The 21,244-nt window shown below is 59.7% G+C and overlaps 1 protein-coding gene across 1 annotated transcript in view; it reads right to left on the minus strand.

Annotated features, from left to right (window-relative positions):
* Positions 1 to 20,391, minus strand: part of LOC122751045 (transmembrane protein 211-like) — a 27,947-nt gene extending 7,556 nt beyond the window's left edge. The window contains exons 1-2 of the mRNA XM_043997965.1: positions 19,990 to 20,391; positions 7,681 to 7,819 (exon numbers count right to left, since the gene is read on the minus strand). Of these exons, the coding sequence (XP_043853900.1) occupies positions 7,681 to 7,819; positions 19,990 to 20,235 (385 nt within the window). The 5' untranslated portion in view covers positions 20,236 to 20,391. The remainder of the gene's footprint in view (positions 1 to 7,680; positions 7,820 to 19,989) is intronic.
* Between the last annotated feature and the right edge of the window lie 853 nt (positions 20,392 to 21,244).

Below are 21,244 nucleotides of genomic sequence, written 5' to 3' on the forward strand. Positions count from 1 at the left end.
TACTGGGCAAACAACAACTTACTACTGTGCTGCCCTTCCTTTGTCCTGCAAGGACAAGCTCCCAGAACCAGCCGCGTGGGTGGCTCCATGACCCACCAGAGAAGTCTGGGGCCAAGGAACCCTTTGCCCATGGTCTCCGTAGGAAAGCCACAACACCCAGTGAGAGAAGGCTCTAAGGGTAGAAAGAGAGAGGCCCCCTGGGCCCCAGATCACCCTGGACAGAGCAGGACCTCATGCAGTCAAGGCTGGCCAATGGCATCTCCCGCTCTTCAGTTGGGAGTGGGGGAACACTCGGTCTGGATCCCTCCCCATCTCCCCAAGCCAGGGTCCGTTGGTGGCTACTTCCCCCCACCCTATTATGTACTTGTCACTCAGTCCAGCACAGCTCCCAGGACCCCAGGGCCAGGGCATGGGGACGTGCACACCTCAGAGCTATTTCTGTCTGCAGCAGCACACAGTGCCTCCTGGGTCCAACCTTGGAGTGGGAGGGCCTTCTGGGGGAAGCGGCCCTGGCACATTGTGCCAGCAAACAGCACAGAAGGCTTTTCTGCTCAAGCACACAGTGTGATACTGGAAAGAATGTGGTCGTAATAATGTCCTCGAGTGACTGCAAGCTCCCTGTCCCAGGAGGAAAACCTCCCAGCAAGCTGGCGATCCTCGAATGCAGGCCCAGGACGCCAGCAGCCAACCACCCACAGCGTAACTCCACAAGAAAATGAGTGGGAGAACACAGACACAGCCACCAGGTGGCAGACAGAAATTCTCCGGTGATTCCACCTCAGAGGACTGAGAAAGGGAATGTGAGGTCCCCTTTACCTAGCCAGGGTTATGTGGATGGAGGCTGCCTAAATCTTCATCAGGGAGGCTGTAGGGAGGATTCATAAGGTCCTGGAATTCTCTGAGGTTCTGTGTGGGCATGGACGTGGGCAGTGGGCTCAGAGTCAGGAGACATAGGCCTTCTGACACTTCCTCGCTGGGTGACGTTGGAAGTCTTTGTCCTTCTGCAGCCTCTGCAGCAAGTTGAGCCCAATAGACCCCTCCCAGCTCTGATATTCTAAGACTCTCTCCCCCTCCTCTCTCCTGTTTGTGCCTTATACTGACCAGAGGGGACGGGCTATATCTGGGCCATGGCCTGGGGGTAGCTGAGGCTGGGTTAATGACTCTGCCTCCCTGGTGTCCAGGACACTGGAGTGGACCATGCTCCTCATCAAAGAATGGACTTTGTTGGGGTGGGGGGGGTGAGGTAGAAGATAGAGAGGGGGATACTCCAGGGCAGAACAGAGGCCCCCTCATGGGACCAACAAGGACAACGCCGGGGCCAGCATGCCCAGTGCATCTGGAGACCCCTCCTCCCACGGTCTACCTCCGCAACAGCAGCCGCTCCAGAGTCAACATTCCCTGCCTCTCCTTCCCTCGGGTCCAGGCCCACATCTGACCAGAGTCTCTCCCGAGGCTGCCCCCTCCCTCCCCCTCCGCAGACAAGCCCAGGCTCAGGCCCCCCACAACCAGCCCAGCAGGGTCCTGACCACTGCTACCATAGTCCTTCGCTAACACAGCCTGTTCACCAAGTCCCTGGAAGAGCCAGTGACTCCCCCAAGGGATTGCCTCATTATTCTTTGTACCTGGCTGCCCAGTGCCTAGCACAGTGCCTGATGCGGAATAGGCCTTAATCAATGCTTGTTGATTGGTTGTGATTAACCGTCCTCAGTCCACCCATCCATCGTCCAACAAGCTTTGAAGTTCCTACCACGTGCTGGGGCAGAGTCCTGCGGAGAGTTCACAACCATTCCCTCGTGTGCTGCTCATTGGCTACGGGATCCCGCCCCCTCTGGGGATCCCTTCTCCCCCAACTTCAACGTGAGCCTACACGTTTGCAGGTGGGCTCTTGACCATGACCTCAAGTTCAAAGAGTATCCTGTGGCTCTTCTGTCCTAAAACTTCCACTTCGGAGCCCCCACCAGTGAGCTCCCCTCTAATAGTCAGTAGACTCGAAGCCAAGGCATTTACTCAAATGGCATAGTAGTAAGCACAGTAGCCACAAATATATGAGCCCCCCCCCCCAACTCAAAGCACATTCCCACGAAAATGCACACGTACTCCTGGGGAGGAGCAGGCCTGAACCTGGAGAACACCGGCTGTGAGGAGTCCCGGGTGCTCCCCTGCTGGGCAGCTTGCTCGGCTCAGCTCTCCAGGCTAGGGTCACTCATCTGCTGAATCCATAGCCAGCTCTCTTCTCAGCAGCCAGAGAAGCTGCCCCAGGTTCTATTTCTGTCTGCCCAAGGACTTTCTGCTCCCAACCCTGGGGGCTTCCTACTCCCACTGCCTCCAGGCTTGGGGAGCTCTGCTTTTCCAAGCCCTCCCACTGCATGCCCAGCTCATCCAACCCCAGGCTGCCCTTGCGCAATTCCTATAGGGTCACAAACAGGTCATTAGCATATTAATCACTTTTGGCCTTTGTTATTAACTAGCTGTGTGTGTGTATTGGGGATGGGGGGTGGGGAGAAACTAGATTCCAGCACCCCACACATGTCAAATGAAGAGGCTGGATTCTGCTCGCTCTCCCCCCACCCCAATCTAAAAATTCTAGGAAACGGGAGGGATGGAGCAAACCCTGATATGTGAGACCAAACTGGGCAGATGACCAGGGTGCATGAAGCCCAGGGATACTGCTGATGAAAGCCATGCCTAACTAGGCCAATGTGCTCAGGACTCTCCCTCCTTCCTTCCTTCCTTCCTTCCTTCCTTCCTTCCTTCCTTCCTTCCTTCCTTCCTTCCTTCCTTCCTTCCTTCCTTCCTTCCTTCCTTCCTTCCTTCCTTCCTTCCTTCCTTCCTTCCTTCCTTCCTTCCTTCCTTCCTTCCTTCCTTCCTTCCTTCCTTCCTCCCTCCTCTCTCCCTCCTTCCTTCCTTCCTCCCTCTCTCCCTCCTTCCTTCCTCCCTCCCTCCCTCCCTCCTTCCTTCCTTCCTTCCTTCCCCCCTCCCTTCCCCCCTCCTCTCTCCCTCCCTCCTTCCTTCCTCCCTCTCTCCCTCCTTCCTTCCTCCCTTCCTTCCTTCCTTCCTTCCTTCCTTCCTTCCTTCCTTCCTTCCTTCCTTCCTTCCTTCCTTCCTTCCTCCTTTCTTCCTTCCTTCCTTCCTCCCTCCCTCCTTCCTCCCTTCTTCCTTCCTTCCTTCCTTCCTTCCTCCCTCCCTCCCTCCTTCCTTCCTTCCTCCCTCCCTCCTTCCTCCCTCCCTCCTTCCTCCCTCCTTCCTCCCTTCTTCCTCCCTCCCTCCTTCCTCCCTTCTTCCTTCCTTCCTTCCTTCCTTCCTTCCTTCCTTCCTTCCTTCCTTCCTTCCTCCCTCCTTCCTTCCTTCCTTCCTTCCTTCCTCCCTCCTTCCTCCCTTCTTCCTTCCTTCCTTCCTTCCTTCCTTCCTTCCTTCCTTCCTTCCTTCCTTCCTTCCTTCCTTCCTTCCTTCCTTCCTCCCTCCCTCCTTCCTTCCTTCCTTCCTCCCTCCTCTCTCCCTCCCTCCTTCCTTCCTCCCTCTCTCCCTCCTTCCTTCCTCCCTCCCTCCCTTCCTTCCTCCCTCCTTCCTTCCTCCCTCTCTCCCACCTTCCTTCCTCCCTCCCTCCCTCCTTCCTTCCTCCCTCTCTCCCTCCTTCCTTCCTCCCTCCCTCCCTCCTTCCTTCCTTCCTTCCTTCCTTCCTTCCTTCCTTCCTTCCTTCCTTCCTTCCTCCCTCCCTCCCTCCCTCCCCCCTCCCTCCCTCCTTCCTTCCTTCCTTCCCCCCTCCTCTCTCCCTCCCTCCTTCCTTCCTTCCTTCCTCCCTCCCTCCTCTCTCCCTCCCTTCTTCCTTCTTCCCTCTCTCCCTCCTTCCTCCCTCCCTCCCTCCCTCCTTCCTTCCTTCCTTCCTTCCTTCCTTCCTTCCTTCCTTCCTTCCTTCCTTCCTTCCTTCTTTCCTTCCTTCCTCCTTCCCTCCCTCCCTCCTTCCTTCCTTCCTCCCTCCCTCCCTCCTTCCTTCCTTCCTTCTTCCCTCCCTCCCTCCTTCCTTCCTTCCTTCCTTCCTCTTTCTTTTTCTTTCTTTCCTCTATCTCTGCCTATTTCTGTATCTCTGTCTCTCTTTCCTGCATCTTGTACTTGTAAATCTGATTTTGAACCCTTTACCTACTTGATTCTACCCTTCTCTCCATTAAATTATTAGATCCTGCCCAGTGCTGGCTTCTAGCCTGTGGAGATCGAGGGTCCAGACTCTAGCTTCCATTGGATTAGCTCTCCTTCCTGCCTTGGTATCATCTGCCAGTGTGACAGGCCTCAAACACCATGAAGATGGCCAACTACAAGGGCTCCATTAAGCCCTGCTCTCCAGGGGCCTACCCTGAGCTGACTGCACAGAGACACTGAGTGGAGAGAGCGGTTCTTGGGGCCACCAGACGCCCCCACAGAATGACCCGTCCCTGCCTCTGGCACGCAAGCCATCTATCCAGCACAAGGCTGGGGGGTTCCCTGGATTCCCTCAAGGCTAGAGTCCAGTGCCCCCTCAAGTCCAATGCCTTCCTGCCCCTCAAGGCACCTCATATGCATTTTATCCATGTGCTCCGTGCATATGTAGCTTACATTCATGTACATGTAGTATATGTGTGTGCAGGAGTGCATACATGTGTACATGCATGTATGTCTCCTTGGCACAGATCCTAGAGCAGTTGGCCATTTCCTTCTCCGGCTCATTGTACAGATGGGGTAACTGAGGCCAGCAGGGTGAAGTGACTTGCCCAGGGTCACACAGCTAGTGATAGGATGGAGCCTCCTTGGCTCAGGGGCAGCTGCAGGCACATCCTTCAGCCACAAGCTCATTGACCTTGTTCTGATGACGTCACTGCTGGGATCCCCACTTCCTCTTCTTGTTCTTTACTTTCCCTTCCATCTCACACTCTAGAATGTGGTCGGGAGCTGAGTCAGGCTCATAGACCTACAGTTTATGGTTCTGTCCCCTCCCCCTCCCCCTCAGTTCTCTCCTCTGTAGCCTGGGACAACAGCCCCTTCCCCCACACGGGGTTGGTGGAAAGTCTGGCCTTATCCCTGTGGAGCCGGGGCCTAGATCCTGCCCCTGCTCCCACCTGCCATTGACTTTGTGGCCCTGGACAAGTCCCTTCCCTTGTCAAGAGACATTGTGGGAACATGACCCGGTCTTGCCAACAGCCCAGATGCCCTCAGACCCCTGGGGCTGGCTCTGCCTTCAAGGACTGGGCTGCGTGATGGGCCCACTGGGCCTCGAGTGGTCTGGCCCCCTAAGGAGCTGCCCTGCCTTGGGCAGACACAAGCTTGGCCTCCCTGCTGGCCACGCTGCCCTGCCTCTTACCTCACAGCAAACCTAAGCCGACTGCAGCCTCTGCCCTCTCAGGCCTGAGGCCCACTGCATCCCCTCAGCACAGACCCCAGGCCAGCTCCATCCTGTGCACCCACCAGGGACTCTGCGGGCAGAGAAGGCCCCAAGGCAACAGGAGAAAGGACATGGGCAGAAGTGGGGCCTGCCCAGGGAGGGTGGCTCTGAGGAGGAGGACATCTGCCTCAGAGACACTTAGAGCTCAGCCCTAACCACTCATTTTACAGGAGGAGAAACTGAGGCCCAGGGTGAGGTAGGGGGGGGGTCTGCCCCCCAGCCCAGAGGCCCTCCCTTGGGCCTCTGAGGGATCTGCTTCCAACAGAGTCACCTAGGGGCCACCACAGGGCCTCCAGGTGGGACCTGCCCCGCCAGGTGCCCATACCCAGGATGCCCCCACCCTCTGAGCAACTCAGGATCGACTTTCCAGCAGCAGAGCTGGCCCTGGCCACACAACTCCTGCCCGAGAGGGAGATGGGCAGAATGTCTGGGGGGGCCGTGCCACTGTGCTACTTGTCTGAAGAGCCACTCATGAGTCCTGATCTATTAGCAGCCCTGACAGGGGGCTCCGGGCAGCAGAAGCGGGGTCCCCAGCCAAGGGGTGGGGGCCAGGAGGGAGGCATGGAGGCAGAGGCCAAGGCAGAAAAGCAGCATGCCTGCCCCCCCACCCATTCCAGGGCCCAAGCCCGGGGCCAAGAGTGCAGTGGGGGCTTAATAAATGCTTGGTGACTGGTGGATTGATATGCACTAAGCCCCCTCAGTCACTGAGCCCACTGGTGGGTGCTAGGGAGAGACTGAGGAAGGATGAGGTGGCTACGCCCTGGAGCAGGGCAGAACTGCCCCCCACTCCTGCCCTCCCCTTCCCCTCCCCTCCCCTCCCTCCTCTTGCCCCTCCCCACCCCCTCTAATCCCTCTGTCCCCCCATCCCCCCTCCTGCCCCTCCCCCCATCTTCCTCCCCACTCCCTACTCCTGCCCCTACTCTCCCAATGTAGGCAGGCTGGGGAGGGGGCAGCAGAAAGGAGGCTTTGCAGAAGCAGTGCCCGGACCCATGTGGCAAATCGACCAAGTCCCTTCATTCAGGGTGCCCCTACTTCCCGCAGGGAGCCCTAGCTCACAGGCTGGGCCAAGCCAGAGAGTCAGAGGAGCTGGGCCTGTGGCCAGTGCACAGAGTGGGAACAAAGGGGTCTCTCTAACCCCCCTGGGCTTTGCCTCGGGCATCCCTGGGCCCAGGCCAGCCTTGCCCAGCCACACCCTCTTGGTGCCCCCTCCCAGCAGTGTCCTCTTCCCAAAGTAGGCCTCAGGAGGAGCAGCAGAGTCTGGGACCAGAGACAGGACACCCCCTATAGGATGACTGTGTTGTTCCTCCCCCCGCCAGAACTAGGAGAACAAGGAGGCCCAAAAGAGCTTGAGGTCCGGGGGGGGGGGGGGGGTGGAGACCCAGCAGCAGTGCTGGAAGAATCAGTGGGGGGGAGGGAAGGGGGAGGGGAAGGAGTTGGGGAGGAGGAGGAGGGGGAGGGGGAAGGAGGAGGGGTGTGCTCAGTCTAACCTCCTGGGGCCTGGCCTTCCTCTCGGCCTTTACAATCCTGGAGCTTCCTGGCTCCCTGGTAGCTAGCTCCTGCCCAATACCGGCCTGCTCCACCCCAGGCCAAGGGCAAGGCCATTCAGGGGTAGTAGGGAGTCCAAGGCCCACCTGTAAAGGCAAAGCTAGGCTTGGGACAAAAGACTGCAGTAAGTGAATGGTCAGAGGTCACCTACGACCCCATCTTACAGATACAGTAACTGAGGCTCACAGAAGCCATTTCCCAAGTCCCTGCCTCGGCCGTCAGTGGCTCTGCTCCTGTCATGGGAATAGTCATTAGGGCTCTCTGGGAGGCGGGTCAATCTGTCCAAGCCACATGGATAGGGATGGGGAAACCTCCTGCCTCTTGTGGGCCCTGCCCTGAGCTAGGAGGGAAGGATGGGGTCACTTCGGGCTGATCCACAGAAGAAAACGTTCCCCTGAGGGGTAGTTCCAAGTGGGATGCATTGTCTCAGAAGGTAATGAGCTCTCTGTCACTGGGGGGCTTCAAGCTTAGAATAATTACTGATGCTGCAGGGGAGTCTCATGGTAGAGGGAGCCAGAGCAGATCACTCTTGACCCATCTCAGTCCTCTCCAGCCTTCCCTAAATGCTGACCCTCTCCTGACCTTGGGGGGTCCGACAGCCCTTGCCACAGGGCACCTCTGCCCTTTGGTTCCCAAAGAGAATGAGGACAGCAGGGGGTGAGGCCAATGTCCGGGTCTAGGCAGCTGAGGTAGGGGAGAGGAGGCCATGGCCCCCGGGGCTAACTCACCTGCTGCCATCTGCATGTAGCCGGCCAGGGCACAGACTCGCCTCTCAGAGAACCCACTGGGGAGGAAGACGGAGACGACAGCCAGCAGGGCGCTGAGGGCCAGAAGCACGCCACCAGTGGAGCACAGCACAGTGCTGGTCTGGGGGGACAGAGAGGGACGCAGCTGAGACATGGCCACCCAGGTCGGCGAGGGTCAGGGACGGGCTGCCCAGGTCACTGAGGGTCAGGGACGGGCTGCCCAGGTCAGCGAGGGTCAGGGACGGGCTGCCCAGGTCAGCGAGGGTCAGGGATGGGCCCCGGAGCTCCAGTGTGGACACCTCCTGGCCCTGCAGACCTGCCCACACCTTCTTAGGGAGCAGGGCTCAGGATGAGGGATGCTGCTTCTGCCCAGGAGTCTTCCCTGGTCCTCAGAGGGGTCACTCCTTGGTGCCCGCAGCACCCTGGGTCATACTGGCCTCAGGGCACAGGACCAGGTGCCAGCCTCACCACAACCCAGGATAACAGATCCTGCAGGCATCCTGCTCCCATTTTACGGATGAGTCACCTAAGGTCCCCAAGCTTATGCAATGGGCCCGAGGTGGGCCTTGAACCCAGGCCTCTCCTGCCTCTTTCTCTTCTGCCCACCTGGCACTTCAGGGCATTGGAGGAGAGGGCAGATCCCTCCCTCACCTGCTTCCCAGTGAGCTCTGTGCAGGCAGCTAGAGCTGGTGCCCAGGGGCAAGCGGGTGACTGACCCTGGAGGGGACTGTATTCCCATTTGCATCCCGAGCCTTATAAAGGGCATCATCAAGCCAGGGTCAGGGTGTTGGGAGGAGGCCAGCCAAGATGGGAAGAGCTGAAGGAGCTGGAGAGAGAAGAAGGCTTGGGGACAGGGGTGGGGGTGGGGGGTGGGAATGTTCTTCCCCAAGGGGAGAGCCAGGAAGAGGAGGCTGTCAAGGGGCTGGATGAGCTCAGCACAACCTTCCCCCAAGTGAGAGCATTCCAAGGTGCAAATATGGCCTCTGGAGGTAGTCTCTGAGGTCCTGTTCCTAGGACCTCATCTCCCCTATTGAATGCCATCTTCCACCCAAGGAGGGCAGCAGCACCAAGACCAAGGTGTTCCCCGCTGGGGGGTGCTGCCACCCAGACACACTATTGGGAGCACTGTACTTCCAGAATCGGTCCATTCTCCTCAGCCTTGGACACCGTCCACCACCCGCTCCTGTCTGACCACCCCTGCTCAGTCTTCTTTGCGGGGATTCCACTGGCCAGCCATGGGTGCCCCACAGGACTCTGTCCTGGGCCCCCGTTTCTCTTTTTGTCACTTGGTGAGGGCTCAGCCCCCGTGTATTCAGTGATGGACTCTGGGAGCCTGACTCTGAGATCTGCTTATCCAGCCCTGACCTCCATCTGTCACCTCCAACTGGCCCCCATCGGACTTCCCAACCTGAATGTCCTGCAGGCACCATCACTGGTTTTCTTTCCCTCTGAGATATCCCCAGCCTCCCAGGCCAGAGGCTCCCAGTAGGGGCTCCCTGTGGCCAAACCCTAACATCTCTCTGCCCCGCCCTCCTCACCTCAGGCTCAGACTATGGCAGTGGTGGTGGTGGGGGGGGTGCCTGCCTCCAGTCGCTCCCCCCTCAGTCCATCCTCCATTCAGCTGTCAGTGATTTCCCCAAAGCTCAGGTCTGCCGGTGTCACTCCTAGTCAATAAACCTCAATGGATCCCTGGTACCAAATATAAAGCCATGCTGGCATTCATAACCCAGCCTTCTCCTACACACTTGCCCCACCCCTTCCCCTGCACGCCTTGACCCGGTGCTGAAGCCCCTTGGTTATTCCTCACATAAGACACGGCATCTCCTGATGCCAGGTGTCTCCTCTGGCTGTGCCCCCTACCTGGCACGCCATCCCTCCTCAGCTCTGCCGCCTGGCTTCCTTGGCTTCTTTCCCGCCTTCTACAGAAAGCCTTGGCCAGCTTTCCTGAGTTCTCACGCCTCCCGAGAATGCCCCTTTATCTCCGCCGCATCTTGTTTGCAGGCTGCACTGGGAGATTCTGCCTTTCTCTGCGCCCCTGTGCTTGGCACAATGTCTGTTGGCTTGACTTGGCTGGGCGCCTTTTCAGGGGCAGACATCCCTGGGCTGGGCGGATGTGGCTGGGGTCGGGGGAGCCCTGACCCCGCCCATTACCTCCGCTCTGCTTCCCCTTCCCAGAGATCACCCTTTCATATCCCACTTTAGAGTCAATAGGGTTACCATGGAAACCAGCCAATAAAATCTCCCCCCAGCTCCCCCCACCCCACCCTGCCCAGGTTATAAATCAGAATCGAGGATGAATAAGCTGCTAACAACCCGGAGAAACACCCTGGCATTAGCCCATCCATCCTGGATCCAGATTGGGGGTGGGGTGGTGGTGAGGAGGCCCGGGGTCCCCCGCCCCCCGCCTGGTGGGAGGATGAGCATGGCATGAGCACCAGCCACTGACTGCTCTCAACTGCCAGAGCCAGCCCCGCAAAGGAAGCCGGGCTTATTGGGGATCCAGAACAGGGGATCGGGAAGTCCCCTCCAGATGTCCCCAGCGAGGCTGGGCTTACCACTGTCCAGATCGGTGTCCCTCAGACAGCTCACCCGCTCCCCTTCTCTATCCAGTCGTCTCCCCCATTCAAATGCATGCCACCTGAGGAAAGAGCCGTGTCACTGGCTCACATCGGCCTCAGTGCCAGGCATCCATCCATTTATCCATCTGTCTGTCCAGCTATCTGTCCATATATCCATCCACTTACCCAGCCATTGTCTGTCCATCCATTTATCTATCTGTCTGTCTTTCTAGTCATTCATCTGGTTTTATGTCCATCCATATGACCATGCACCTATCTACCTACATAGCTGTCTGCCTATCCATCCATTTTTCCGTCTATCCATCCATCTGTCTCTGCCCATCCATGTGTTTATCTACTCACATCTCTCTGTCTGTCCATCTTTATTTCTGTATCCCTCTACCTATCTATCAGGGTCAACTAGGTGGCACAGTGGATAGAGTGCTGGACCCAGAGTCAGGAAAACTCATCTTCCTGAGTTCAAATCCAGCCTCAGTCAGATGCAAGTCACTTCAACCTGCTTGCCTCAGTTTCCTCATCAGTCAAATGAGCTGGAGAAGGAAATGGCAAACCATCCCAGGACCTCTGCCAAGAAAACCCCAAATGGGGTCACACTGAACAGTAACAAAAATCCTATCTATCATCTCTATTCCACTTTCTTTTTCATCTACCGGCCTATACATCTACCTTGAAAGACAGAAGGGAAAAGGCGTGGCAGTGGAAGCTTCCTCCAAGGAGGCCAGCTTGGATGCAAGGGGCTGTATTTGATCCCAGAAGCACAAGGGAGCCCCTGCAGCTTCTTGAGCAGGGCAGTGACACAGTCAGAGACAGATCTACAGGAAGGAACGTGACCTCACTAGCGGCCATCGAGACAGAGTTCTGCTTGGGACCTCTGGCGTTTGAGATGCTTACGGAACATCTGATTGCAGATGTCCAGCAGCAGTTGGTGGCATGAATCAAGCTCTGGGGAGGGGTTGGGGTCAGATAGATCAGCCTGGGAATTATCGACATAGAGATGCTAATTGAACCCGTGGGAGAGGAGGAGATTCCCAGGGACAAAGAGCAGGGCCCAGACCAGCACCCCAAAGCCTGAGAGTCATTTCTGTTGAGTAAGGGGGCTGATGGCCAGACAGCCAACAGCTGAGGAACAAGAGGAAAGGGGAGAGGAGCAGAGGACAGGAGGAGAAACCTGGGATGATGGTTTGAGGGGATGGTGGTGTCTGGAAAAGAACTGCGAGGCCAGGGCATGTTTGTGGGTAGTGGAGAAGGAGCCAGTTGTGAGGGAGAGGAAGAGACCTCGTTGGGATGATGGTGGTGTGGGAGGGGAGCTGAGAAGGGCCTCCTCTTCATCAAAGACTGGGCAAAGGAGAAGGGGTGGTGTGGGGGCTCTAAAGAGGGAAGGGGGAGTGGCCACCTGGGGAATAGGATGGAGCCAAAGAGTGCCGTGCTGTGGTGAGGGCCCAGGAGTGATTAGGTCCAACGGTGTGGAACGGATCATCCAGTCATCGCCATGTCGTGTCTCTGTCCCGCCGCACTTGGCACCACATGACGGAGGCAATCCAGGGTTGGCACCTGACACTGAGGAACCCACCAGATGCCCACTGGGCTAGAAGGGAGGGCACGGGGCAGAGCTCGCTGACCCCAAAGGGGAGAGAGAAGGCAAAGGCAGGGTGGTGACCTGGGAGTCCTGTGGCTAGCATGAAGTATGCCCCACACTCCTGCCCCTCCTGGCTGCGCCACTTGCGCCGGCCCCTCTGAAGCAAGAAGGCTTCCTGGAGCTGAATCTGCATTAATGAAGCACCTGCTGTGTGCTAGGATGTGCTCAGTGCTGTGGATACACAGGCAAAAGGCAGTGCCACTGCTCAGGGGACACTGCACACAAAGACGTGTCCCAACAGTCTCCAGTCAGGATAAATGGAATACTCCTCAGAGGGAAGGCTTCCTGGAGGAGGTGGCCTTCCAGTTGAGGCCTGAGGAAGCCAGGGAGGTCCCTGGTCTGAGCCTTCCAGAGACAATGGCCATGCATGGCTGAGAGATGGAGGCTCTTGTTCCTGGGACAGCCAGGAGGGCGGGGGTGGAGGGGAGGGGTCCCTGTGCCCAAGAGTCAAGAGTCGGGGTGTAGGCCTCAGACACTTAACACTTACTAGCTGTGTGACCCTGGGCAAGTCACTTAACCCCAATTGCCTCACTAAAAAAAAAAAAAGAGTCGGGGTATAACGAGGCTGGAAAGGGAGGAGAGGGCTGTGAAGGCCACACAGAGTCCCTGGAGGTGAGCAGCAGGGAGTGGGACGCAGCCAGACCTAGGCTGTAGGAAGATCAGCATGAGCGCCAAGCGAGTGGACGCCGGATAGTGAGTGCACTGGCCAGGCGTAAGGCAGTGGGGCCTTCCCCAGGGTGGCTATTATGGAGGACGAGGAGGAAAGAGGAGTGCTGAGGCCGATTCCTCGGTCACCCCAGGCCCACACAGAAGTCACCTCCCCTGCCCAGAGCCTTGGGGAGAAGATGGGGCGGGGCCTTCCCCAGCTCCAGGACAGTCCAGATGTTCAGCCCCAAGAGTCAGGCACAGCTGGGGAGGGGGGAGCGGGTGAGAAAAGGAAGGAACCCTCGGGGCTTTGTGGTGCCAAGAGAACCCAGCTGAGGCTGGGGAGAAAAAAGAACAATCTTCCCACTTCCCAGGGAATAATCCATCAGCCAGGCGCTCAGAGTGGGCGGCCCCCGCCGGCCCCAAATTAATTAATCACTGTCCTCTCCCAGGCCCTCAGACTGGGCTGGAGATTTTCTAAGCCTGTCAAAATGCAAGCAGGTGTTGGGGGCTGCCCTGGCTCTGGCCAGAAACCAGGGTGGGTCAGGGGAGCAGGCTGGGGCGTGGGCCGCGTCTCCTCAGAGGCCCATTCTGCGGCAGTGGCGCCAACCAGCGGGGCCCCAGGAAGGCATGGGGAGTCAGTGGAGACGCCCGGGCCTGGATCCCCAACTGACCATTCCCTATGCTGTGCCCTGTGCAGCCCCCTCCCTGGCTTCTGTGGACTAAGCTGATTGGACTAGGCAGCTTCTGCATGTTCTGGGGTCCTGACCGAGCCCTGGGCACAGGAGCTGGGCAGAGCCTGGGGCCCAGTTCTGAGGTCTCTCTGTCCCAGTGCCAGGCGGGGATCAAGACCCCTTGCCTTTCTACCCTCCCCAGGTGTAGGGGAAGGGGCCTGGGTCCATGCAGGCAGGCTTGCCTCCTGCCAGGCTAAGCTGAGGAGTCAAAGACTGGGAAGGAGGACACAGCCGTGAGCCTCGGGCCCTCGGAAAGGGGACAGCATCAGGCTGGGTCCTGCAGGTCACCCAGAAGCTGCTGGGGTCCGAGCCAGGGCCCCGTCCCCCATCCCCCACCACCGCCTCCCAGTTAGGCTATCCCCTGTGGAGGGCTCCTCCCACCAAGGCTCCGCTGGAGGCTTCCTGGGGCGACAGGAGATGGAGGGAGATGGAGTCGCCTCCCAGAGTTCCCCCTTCTGACCTGTGAGGACTGGGGGGAGTCTCCTTCCCTGCTCTCAGAAGCTGAGCTAGTTCCTGCCAGGATCCTCAGAGGGAAGTGGCAGACATGCCCAGGATTTTCTGTGCCCGGGCAGGGCACATCCCCACATGAATAGCCCCAGCAGGGGGGTGAGGGGAGCTGTAAACCTGCCTTTATGGGGGATGATACAACAGAGACCCCCAACTCTACAGCAGCCTGGCAGCCACCATCACGGGCCCTAAGAGGGTCCCGGCAGAAGGAAATCCCAGAACTTTGCCCAGGGCAACAGATGGGCAGGGCCGGAGGGGAAGGTCCCAAGAGAAGGGAAATCGGAAGCCAGCGGCCAGTCTCAGCTGTGAAGGGGCCTCCCGGGCCCCCAAGGCCCACTTGCCACAGAATGTCCTCTGCAGCATTCCTGAGAGAGGCCTGAACACAGACAGCAACAGGGAGCTCACGACTCCCAAGGCACTCCTTGGCATTATTAGAAGGTTATTTCTGAGGTTGTTCTAGAATCGGCCTCTTTGCAGCGAAACCCTCCTCCTCAGGACATAGCCCGGGCCCAATGGCCAAGGAGGGAGGGGTGGGGGATGGGTCAGGGACTTGGACAGTGGTGAAGCCACATCTGGCCCCAGGGGTCTGGCAGATGTGGCTGGTGCTCACATCCTCAGGGCCCGGGGCACAATCCTTGCCACAAAGTGAGCACTTCAAAGCCTGTGGGGTTGGTGAGGGCAGACCCTGAGTCTTCTCAAGAGAAACATCTCCTGGGTTTTCTGATATCCTCCCTTCCATTCTGTCCTCTCCCCTCCCCGCCCCTTCCCTCTGGCCATAGGCTCAGGAAGGACTGCCCTGGCCTGGAGGTCCCCAGCCCTGACTCCCTGGTCACACCCAGGGGATGGGACTCTGCAGGCAGTTTGCTAGAAGGGCTCCTTTCCTGCCTCCATCTCCAACAGTTCAGGGGCCACAGAGAGGGAGGGAGGCAGAGGAAAGTAAGAGACAACCTCCTGGCCCCAAAATGCTGCAGCCCCTGCCAAGTCTCTATCTACGAGGTCATGTGCCCCCATGGCTCACAGTCCTGGAAGGATGTGTCCCCCTACCAATGGACAGCCTGAGAGCCCTGGCTCCACTAGAGCATGGGAGACCTTGGTCAAGTCACCCCACCTCCCTAGGCCTCAGTTTCCTCTTCTGTAAAATGAGAGGGTAACCTCAGAGGCCCCTCCAACAATCCCCTCCCTTGGACACCAGCCATTGGGTGACCCTCCACACCTGCTCGGCCAAGCGCCAGGCTAGGTCACTGAATCTCCTGGCCTCAGTGGCCTCATCTGTAAAAGGGAAGTAATCGTGCTTGTCAAGCCTTCCCCAGAGGCTCCAATGAGCTCATGCCTAACTTGAAAGGGCAGTGGCATCTGTTAAGTGAACCACGAACAGCAGGCACAGATCAGGTACCAAGCTGAGTGGATGGTCCTAAAAAGGACCAGAGCTTGGAGGGAGGTGGTGGGGGGGGGGGAGGCAGAGAGGAGGCTGACCCCACCCTCCACACACCTCAGCCATGCACTTAAGTGACCCCACCCTCCACACTTAAGTGGCCAGGCGGGGGGGGGGGGGGGGGGCAGAGGAGGCGACCCCACCCTCCGGACTGAAGTGCCCAGGCTTCATCCTGCCTGAGAGGAAGGAGGAGGTGGGGCCCAGAGCAGGGTCAGGGCTTCTCCTGGACCCCATCCAGGTTTCCTGATGCTGTTTACCAAGAGCCTCTTCCCTTCCCAGCCGGGGCGCAGGGACTTCTCCAAACAGGATGTGACTCTTGGAAAGAATGTGAGGAGATGGGCAAGAGGGCAGGGACTTGGACCCCCAGAGATACCTTCACTAGCAGAGACCCCACAGGCTGTCCCACGGCTGGACTTTCCCCTGTTGGCTCCACACCTGCCTCAGCACTTTCTCTATCTGCCCTGGGGTATTCTCTTACACTGTCGGAAAGGAAGGCCCCTGAAGGCAGCCTTCCTGCCTCTTTTGTATTCCCAGCACTTATCACAATGATTGGCACGAGTGTTTCATAGAGGCTTATTGACAACGTCTGAGGTCCAGGGGCAGAAGCACCCTGAAACCTCCACCCTGACCCAGCAGGAAATCTGGCTTCCCCCCGGTAAGGCAAGGGCCCCTGGGGTACCCTAGCTGGGCTGTCTGCAAGGGTAATGGCGCCTTAGCGCACAAAGCGCCAGGCCTAGAATCAGCGAGACTCAGCTTCGTGGGCTCAAATCTGGCCTCAGACACAGTAGCCTGTCTCAGTTTCCTTATGTGTAAAATGAGCCGGAAGAAAACCCCCCCACGGGGTCCTGGAGAGTCAGGTATGACTGAACAACAACGACAACGGTGAACGCCTCGACGAGAAGCCCCAAGATTGCCAACAGCCTTCGAGCACCTGCACTGGGCAGGGGGTGGCCTTGGCCCCTGTGAGAGTAAGGGAGCCAGGAACCTCCTGGGCTTGTGATGAGGAAGAAAATAAGCGGTTTGCTTGGAACATGGCACCTGCGCGGGTGCTCCAGAAGGCTGGGGAGGCTGCTTGGAGCCAGCCGAACAGGGGCTTGGAATGCCGGGCCAAGGAGAATGCCCATTTGAGTGTGCGATGCGGAGCCACAGGAGGACTGTGAGCAGAAAAGTGGCAGGACCACCGTGAGAAAAGGAGTTTGGCAGCAGGTGAAAGTGGGCGAGCAGCCTGAGAAGCCACCTGAGGCGGGGGACGGAGGAGGAACTAGAGGAAACACTGGGAGGGGGATGGGCAGGCCCGATAGCAGATGTGCGAAGAAGGGGAGAAGGAGGGAAGAGGCCCCAAGATTCATGTCCAGGGGAGTGCAGGCGGGTAAGGGGCCTCAGGCCTGACCAGGCTGGGAAAGTCAGAAGGGATGTTCCGTCACAACTGAAACCCTGGCTGAACCCCGAGCCCTGACCACACGCCCGCCCCCAACCCTTTCAGAAGACCCACTCCTGTGACATCACCCAAGCGTCCCCAGGGATGCTGGGGAGCAGAGCCCAGGATCGCCTCTCTAAGGACACAGGCAGGCCACATGCCCAACTGGGTTGCTGTGGGCAGGGCCTGGAACATGTCAGCCAGTGCCCTCGCTGCACGGGACACAGAAAGGGGAAGGCATTTGTCATGGCAGAGCCAGTATTCGAAGCCAGGGCATCCGACTCAGGTCTCAGACCAGCCCACGAGCCCCTACCTCGGATCGCACTCGGGACACTCCACACACCACGGGCTTCCTGAGGTTTCCCCAGGCGGGCCAGGCTGGGTCATCCCGGTTCTGAAGAGTGGCTGAGCCCACCCTTTTACCAGGGCCTCTGTGTGCCTGAGGCTCTGTCCACCCCCACGGCCCGGCTGGTCCTGCCAGGCTCAGAAACCTCCACCTGAGGGGCTCTGCACACGCCTGCCACACAGCCCCCTCCCCAGCTTCCAACGCTGCTGGCACGTGCCTGGGTGGAGCAGCAGGCCTGCTGGTGTCCTGTTTCTGCAGCAAAAAGACTCAGGCTCTGAGGCTATTTTTAGAGTTGGGAAGGAACCTGAGGTGAATGCAGATCTCAGAGAGTTGGGGGGACTCCTTCCTTACGCACGGGGGAGAGGGGGCTGGGAAACAGGGGCTGTGGAGAGGTGGCAGACAAGGGCGGGGCTCCCCAGGACCCTGGCCCTGCCCAGGAGCCCAAGGGGCACCAGAAGTGAGCTGGGGCCCAGAGCTTGCCTGCCTCCCTCCCTCCCACGTTGTCTTCCAGGCGAAGTCTCTGAGCCTGGGTGGGGCAGGCCCCTTGGGGGGCTGCAGGCGGAGCCAGGTTCCCACAGAGAGAGCCCCGCTCTGGCTCTCTCCCACCGCAGAGAGCTCCGTCCCTCCAGCCGCCAACCAGCTCCTCCCCAGTGCCAAGGGCTTGGCTGAGCAATCTCTTCAGAGCCCCCTTCCACTGTCTAGTCCATAGCTCCAAGGCTTTTACCCATTCCCTGCTCTTTGTTCCAGGCAGGGTCCCTGGGTGGGGTCCCCAGGCAGGGTGGGGTCCCCACTGCCTCTATGCCCACCCCCTGTTGTGCACTTGCTCTCCCCTACCAGCTAAATATCTCAGCCAACACTTCCTGCCAGAGGCCTGAGTCTCCGGCCCTTCCTGGCTCTGGCCCTGGGCAAACTGTGTCCACACCCCGTGCCTCCATTTCCCCATCTGTAAAACGAGGATGCACATGCTGGTCCCACGGTCCTCCTAAGGTGTAGGGAGGAAAGTGCGACAGATTGGGGATGCCCCTGGAGAATGGGAGACCTCGCCCAGGGACAGATGCCAGCTGGGCTGAGGGAAGGAGGGCACGGACCTAATGTTTTCTTCTGCCCTGCAGTGTGACTTGCTTCAGCTGCTCAAGACTGAGGGAGATAGAAAGTTTGGAGGAGGATCAGTCCCTGCCCTCAGGGAGCTGCTAAGAGGATGCTGGGGGAAGGGTGGTGGTGGTGGGCTGCCTGGAGGAGGCAGGCTTCAAAGGTGAGGGGAAGGGAACAGTGTGAGCAAGTAAGAGAGTGGGTGGCCCACATTCGGGGCAGAGGTGGATCTGAATTAGTGAGAGCCGAGAGTATGTGGTAGCAAGTAAGACAGACAAAGGCAGACAAAGAAGGTTGGCACCAGGATGGAAGGACCTTGAATGCCACAAGTCTGGACTTGCCTCAGTAGGCAATGGGGAGTGACTGAAGGTTATAGAGCAGAGGAGGGAGGAACAGATCCCCACCTAGGAAAGATGAGCCTGGCAGCAGGGTGCAGGGGGCTGGGCCCAGGAGGCAGGAAGGGAAGGCACCATCCCCATGGACAACTCTTTCCAGGTTAGCTAGCAGTGATGGAGAGGAGACATGGGGCAGCAGCTGGGCAGAGGCCAGGGCAGCAGGGATGCTCTGGAGCTAGACTGGAGCTGGTCACAGGCTTCTGAAGGAGAAGGCACCGTCAAGGCCATTGAGTTGTCTGGCATCTGACCCAGAATCCTCTCTGACGTCACCCCAGGGGCTTCTGGCCTCTGCTTGGAGCCCCCCCCCCCCAAGGCAGCACTGGGCACAGGTGGACAGTTCTCCTAGGCACAGATCTTCCTCAGACCTTCCTCAGTCTCCCTCTTTGGCCCCTGTGGACCACTGGCTATCGCTCCTCCTTCCCGTGCCCCCCTCCCCACCCCCACTCTCCAGCAGAAATGAGGGGATCCCTCAGCCATCAGCCGGCTCTGAAAGTCCTGGAGCCCAGCCCAGCTCTCCCATCCTCCCCCTTACACAGGCCTAGTTTCTTCACAGACAATAATGTGTCTAGACCTGGACCTTCTCCCCATCCTCTCCCTCCTCCAGCACCCCCAGGGACAGCATGCATCTCCCTGATCCTGTGTCTTTCTGCCCTGTCCGGGTCTTAGGTCCTGGTGAGAGGGGCCACTTCTCCCCATCCCCCACTGCACCTTTTTTTATGGCTGAGGACCCCCACCCCTCCCTTTAGGAAAAGCCTCCTACATGGGGGGGGGGCGGGGAGGTGACAGGCTCGGAGGCAGGGGCTGACCTCCCTCCATAGCCAGTAAGCTCACAGCCCAGCAGGAAGAGCCAGAGAGTGCCAACTCATCCTGGGACAACCCTTGTAGTGCCCAGCACCAGGGCACCCCCAGTGGGCTCCCTTGGGCTCAGGCCTGCCCGAGTGTGCTCAGGAAGTCAACACCAGGGGAAGGGGGCTGGACTCTCCTAATCCCAAAGACCCCTAACCTGGCCCTCGTGGCTCCTGGATAAGTCTCTGTTCAGCAAACAACCTTCCTCCCTTCACCGAGGCGAACATGTAAGGAAGGCTGGAACCCGACCTGCCCCTGCGTGCTGCCGAGGGGAAACTGAGGCAGGCCAGGGAGAAGAAAGGTCCTCGCCAAGCTGGCCCTAGGAGGCAGCAGCAGCAGCAGCAGGGCAGGATGGGCACCCAGACCTCCCCGGGCTCCGTGGGTGGTCCTTCAAGGGGTCCCCCAGAGCCCGGCGCCCAACTAGTGGAACCTCTGGATGATGCACACGTATGCGTGCGGGTGAGCAAGTGTGAGTGCACGCACGTGTGCGCGCGTGTGAGTGTGTGTGTGTGCGTGTCTGCTAGAGGAGGCTCGGGGCTTGGGGAGCGAGGCGAGCGGCGAAGTGGGACCATGGGCCGGCGCTGGAGGGTGCATCCCCGGGCCCTCGGGCCAGGGCAGGAGCCCCACCCCCACTCCCCGGGGCCACCAGCGGGGGTGCTACCTACCTGCCAGGCGCTGGCCGGGATGTCGCCGAAGCTGCGCAGGCCCCCGAGGGCGAAGGGGGCGCAGGGCCGCGGGGCGGGGGTCAGGCAGGGTCCCAGCAGGCCCAGGGGCGGCGGGGGGGCCGTCTTGGGGCCGCGGGGAGCGGGAGGCACGATCCACGCTGGCGACAGCAGGCCCAGAGCGCACAGAGCCGCGAGCCCGCACGACAGCAGCGCCCAGAAGCCACCCACGCCCACGCCGCGCGGCATGGTGGGCTCGGACCCCGTTGCCCCCCACCCCGCGGCCCGGCCCGGCCCCCCGCCCGGCGCCGGGTCCCCGCCCTGGCCTTGGCCTCGGCGGCACCGACACACGCACGGACGGACTGACGGGCGAGCGGATGCAGGGCGGCGACCGGAGCTGCGGCACCAGAGATGCTGGCGGCGGCGGCGGCGACGACGGTGGCGGTGGCGGCTGCTGCGGCCGCCCGCGCGCGCGTGGAGGGGCGGGGGCCCGGCGGGGCGGGGCTGCCGAGGCCGCCCCCGGACCCGCCTCCGCGAGGGGAGGGGGACCCAGAGCTCGGGCTGAGGGCCGCCAGGAGCCGGGGACCTGGGACCCTTCTGGGGGAGGGTTTCGGGGAGCGTGTGGACAAATGCTCATTCACGCAGAGATGACTGATGGAGCGAGTGTCCCACCTGCAATAGACCCACGGAGCGAAATCCTCTGCGCTCCTGTCCTGAGGGACCGCAGGTAGAGGGTCAGCTCTGGCTGGCTCCACCAGGGGGCGGTGCCGGCTGCTGTCCAGAGATCTGCCTCTCTTCGTTTGAAGAGGCCGGCATTGGAGGCTTGACTGGTGGGGGCGAGTCACAAAGACCAGTAGTGAGGCTGCCAGGCCAAGAGAGCAAAGGGCACGGCGCTAGAGGAAGGGGAATCGCTCCGGGAACAGCCAGGAGGCCGGCGTCCTTGGGCGGAAGGGTGCCCGGCAGGCGATTAGGTGTGAGAGCTTGGCAAGTGGGAGGAGGCCAAGTTAGGAAAGGCTCTGGAGGCCAAACAGGACGGCTTATATTTAATCGCAAAAGCCACCGGAGCTTATTGAGTAGGGTTAGGGAGGTCATGTTGGTGGCAGAATGGAGGAGGAACCGGATTGGAGAGAGACGGGCAGGTAGACCCCGCCCCGAACCCCAGCAGCTATTGCAGTGGGCCAGCCCTGAGCGGAAGGGGATCCGCACCAGGGTGGAAGCATCGTCAGAGGAGACAAAGGGCGTATTCTAGAGACGTGGC

The sequence above is a fragment of the Dromiciops gliroides genome, chromosome 3 (genome assembly GCF_019393635.1).
Source record: "Dromiciops gliroides isolate mDroGli1 chromosome 3, mDroGli1.pri, whole genome shotgun sequence".
Taxonomy (NCBI): Eukaryota; Metazoa; Chordata; class Mammalia; order Microbiotheria; family Microbiotheriidae; genus Dromiciops; species Dromiciops gliroides.